The sequence below is a fragment of the Triticum dicoccoides genome, chromosome 4A (genome assembly GCF_002162155.2).
Source record: "Triticum dicoccoides isolate Atlit2015 ecotype Zavitan chromosome 4A, WEW_v2.0, whole genome shotgun sequence".
Taxonomy (NCBI): Eukaryota; Viridiplantae; Streptophyta; class Magnoliopsida; order Poales; family Poaceae; genus Triticum; species Triticum dicoccoides.
In genome coordinates, this window is record NC_041386.1 from 22509572 (window position 1) to 22513035 (window position 3464).

The 3464-nt window shown below is 56.3% G+C and overlaps 1 protein-coding gene across 1 annotated transcript; it reads left to right on the top strand.

The window, feature by feature from the left end:
* The first annotated feature begins 1362 nt into the window (after positions 1-1362).
* On the top strand, positions 1363-2284 carry LOC119288574. The gene has a single exon (XM_037568169.1). It carries the CDS (start codon positions 1713-1715, stop codon positions 2169-2171), a length of 459 nt encoding a protein of 152 aa, XP_037424066.1. The 5' UTR covers positions 1363-1712; the 3' UTR covers positions 2172-2284.
* Positions 2285-3464: the final 1180 nt, after the last annotated feature.

Sequence of the window (3464 nt, forward strand, 5' to 3'; positions counted from 1 at the left end):
ATTTTTATGGTATTAACAAAGGTGAAGAAAGTCATGGTGGCTCTAATCGGAGGCTTGTAATGGCGGCGAGGGGTATTGGTTGTGACGAAGACTAGCGGCACAGGTTTCTCCTGTTTGTCAGGTGTTGAAGACTTGCAACAGCGAACTTGGCAAGAGGGGGCGGCAGCGCAGGTGGTTTGCATTTTTGGTGGTGCTCCTTTGAGTACCGAGCCGCGATTTTCAAGGTGAAAGCCTAAGGTCTGGCCTTCATTGGTTGTACCTAGCAATGACTTTGCTGAAGACATTGTTTTAGGAACTCGATCTTTCTTCAGGGTGAAATCTCAAGATCTTTGATCGAGCGACGACAATACTTATGGGTTGTTTTCTTTTTGGAGGCTTCGTTTTTGAAGAACTTTTTTGTGGTCTGGGTGTTGTCTGATGGTTAGAGTGTTGTTGTTGGGAGGGTTTCAACACCTTGACGGGGCTTTGTTTTTCTATTTATCTCGTTCTTTATTTTGTTCTTGGTTGTGTGCATCCTTGATGTCCTTCGATATCTAGTTGGTGTAGATGATAAGTGTAATTGGTATCATCGCGATATTCATATACTTCCCTTTAAAAAAAAGAGACACACCTCTAGATTTGATTTCTGTGTTGCAAAGAGCCCCATAGGAAAAAACCCATAATATAATGTCAATCCTTTAACAATTGCACCTAATAAAATCCCTAGGATCGACTCCGTTTTTTTATTATTAGTTAAAGATAAAGATAAAGATAGGGTTTCTGCCTCCCGTCGTTGTCGCCGCAGGTCCGCCTCCTCTCCAATGGCCCTAAAGCCATGGGGGCATGGTGGATCTCGGCAAGGGCCGGCGGGAGGGCTCCGTTTTTAATCGTTTCTTCAATTTTGCTAGGGTTTGTGTCCTGCTCAGGAAGACGAGACGGCGGCGGCTCCCTAAAGATGGAATAAAGATCTTTCCGCCTAGCCCCCGTTCCGGCGGTGCCTCTAGCACCGTTGGTGGGCGTGTGGAGCACGACGACTTCCCGACTGTCTACTACAACAAGTTGTGCCCGACTCCGGCGATGGAGGGACGATGACGGCGGCGCGCCTTCGGCTCGCTTCAGTGATGATAGTCTTCGCTAGGTGGTCTATGGATCTGGATGTAATTTTTATTATTTCTGGTATTCATTGTACTGCCATGGTTGAAGATGAATAGACAAAAAAAATTTGCAAAAGAAAATTAAAAAATCCCTAGGATCAAAGAATGCCATAACCCCTGAAAACCGTTGGAGCGGCCCCATGTTTGGGATCGACGGAGAAGCGCCAATACCGGCCTTATCTTCGAGATGCCACCAGAGCCCACACCACAGCGGCCATGCCAAGTAGCAGCACACCAGGCAGAACAAACTCACTGCTGTCGCAGGGGCGCGGACACGCGCACCAACACTGCTCGTCTTCATCCTATCGCCGTCCATCCATCTCTCTCCGACTCCTCCCGCCACCTTCCTCGTCGATCCCCGGGCTTATCTTCCCCCCACGTCACTCAAGAACGCCGCGACACCTCGATCCTTTGGCCTTTAGCATCTCCGACCCACCAGCACACCTATAAATCGCGTCGCCCGGCGGCAAGGAAGGCACACTCGTCGACAGACGAACCGGAAGAGAGGGACAGAGGTGAGATCGAAGGATCCGGAGCTCGTAGGAGCTCTCTCTCCTGGATCGTCCGCGATCGTACTACATGGGGATGCAACAGTCGACGATGACTGCGTCCGGCGACGGCGCCAAGAGGGCCCTCCGCCGGCTGCCGCACGTGTACAGCAAGGTGCTCGAGCTGCCGCTCCCGGCGGACGCCGACGTCAGGGCGTTCGAGGGCACCACCGCGCTCCACTTCTTCGCGGCCTGCGGCCCCATGGGCGAGGTGAGGGCGCGCCTCGTCAGGATTTACCCCGGGGTCGTCAAGGTGGTGGTGGTGCACGTTGGGACCGGAGACGACGAGTATGGCGACGACATGGAGCTTGATAGGTGGAGGTACCGGCTGCCTGAAGACTGTTGCCCGGAGCTGGCTATGGCCGGGTACGTCGACGGGCAGCTTATCGTGACGGTGCCCAAGGGCCGCGGCGAGGGCGGCGACGGGGCTCGGAGGTGCTGCAGTGGAGCAGCGGGGGAGATTGGTGGGAATCTCGTGGCCGTGCAATAGAACCGGTGGGGTACTAGTGAGAGAGTGTGAGCTCCATAATTGCTCGTCTAGTCTGAGTCTATCTGGTACTATTCTGGTTACTCCTTGCCATTTGATTTTTCTTTTTCCATAAAGACGGGCGCTTCGTGTTCTGCTCCTTCCTGATCCGAGGACAGCTATTGCAAAGTTTGTACAAACTCTTTGGTTTCCATGGAATCAAATGTGAATGCAGATCAAATTGTGGGAAAATCTTTTACTGGAACTCTGTTTACTTGGTTGGTTCCTTGATTCAGCTTGGATTAGAGCAGAGCAATGCTTGCAGATTTCGTCAGTCTTTTTGACGAAAAAGGGTTTCCCCCCGCTTTGTATTCCAAAGCAACCAACTGATACAACCAAGGATAGGTGCTGGGGCGGAAGCAGCACAGACACACCCAAAAGAAATGAAAGAGAAACAACAAGAGAAAAGAAAGCCGACAACGGCGGTTCGACGGAAACGGAGAAGCTTCACGACCACTGCGCCCACCGAAGATCTCCCACCAAGCTCCAAGGCTCCGAAGCACCGGTACCAATCAGCACCTCCAAGAAGGACCGCGACGAGGACGACGCTGCTGCCAAGGGTTTCCCCCGGTACACGACGAGGCGAGAGGAAGGGTCGCCCCCGACGCCCTCCAGGAAGGTCCGGCGGCACCCACTGGCGTCGCCCCGTCGGTGTCGGACAGGCCGACAGGGGTTTCCCCCGATCCCAACCTTCACCTCGGGTGCTCCGGAGCCTGCCGCCAAACCGACCACCATCTTGCGCCACCATGGTCAAGAAGCCTCCACGCCGTCTCACCACGGCACCACGAGGTGAGGCCTGCACGACGAGGAATAGGAGCCGGGACTAGGGGCCGCAGCACCGTCGGCACGCGGGAGGGCACAACCTTCGCCGTCAACGACGGTAGCCGACCGGGCACACAAGCAGGAGCCTACCAGGCCCATGTGCCCACAGGCCCGGCCGGGAACTCCATTCCCGGACAGCTCCCGCCATCGCGCTGCAGCTGGCACGCCATCGGCATCGCCGCCCCCCGTCCGAGCCGCTCCTCCGCCTCACCACACAGATGACGACGAAGCCACGCCAGGGACCGGCCCGCTAGGACCCAGATGAGGCCGGGAAGGCCCAGATCTGGGCCGGGGACGCGCCGCCGGCCACCGCACGCCACCGCCGTCCTGCTGCCAAGGGCAGCACCACCACCGCGCCTACCGCCGGCGACCGCGCCGGGTCGCCGGGTCGCCGCCAAGCCGAAGGACACCGCCGCCGCCCCCCCCGTCCCGGAC

Coding starts and splice junctions, on each gene's coding strand:
- LOC119288574 (XM_037568169.1), top strand. CDS start 1,713: ATGGGGATGCAACAGTCGACGATGACTGCGTCCGGCGACGGCGCCAAG.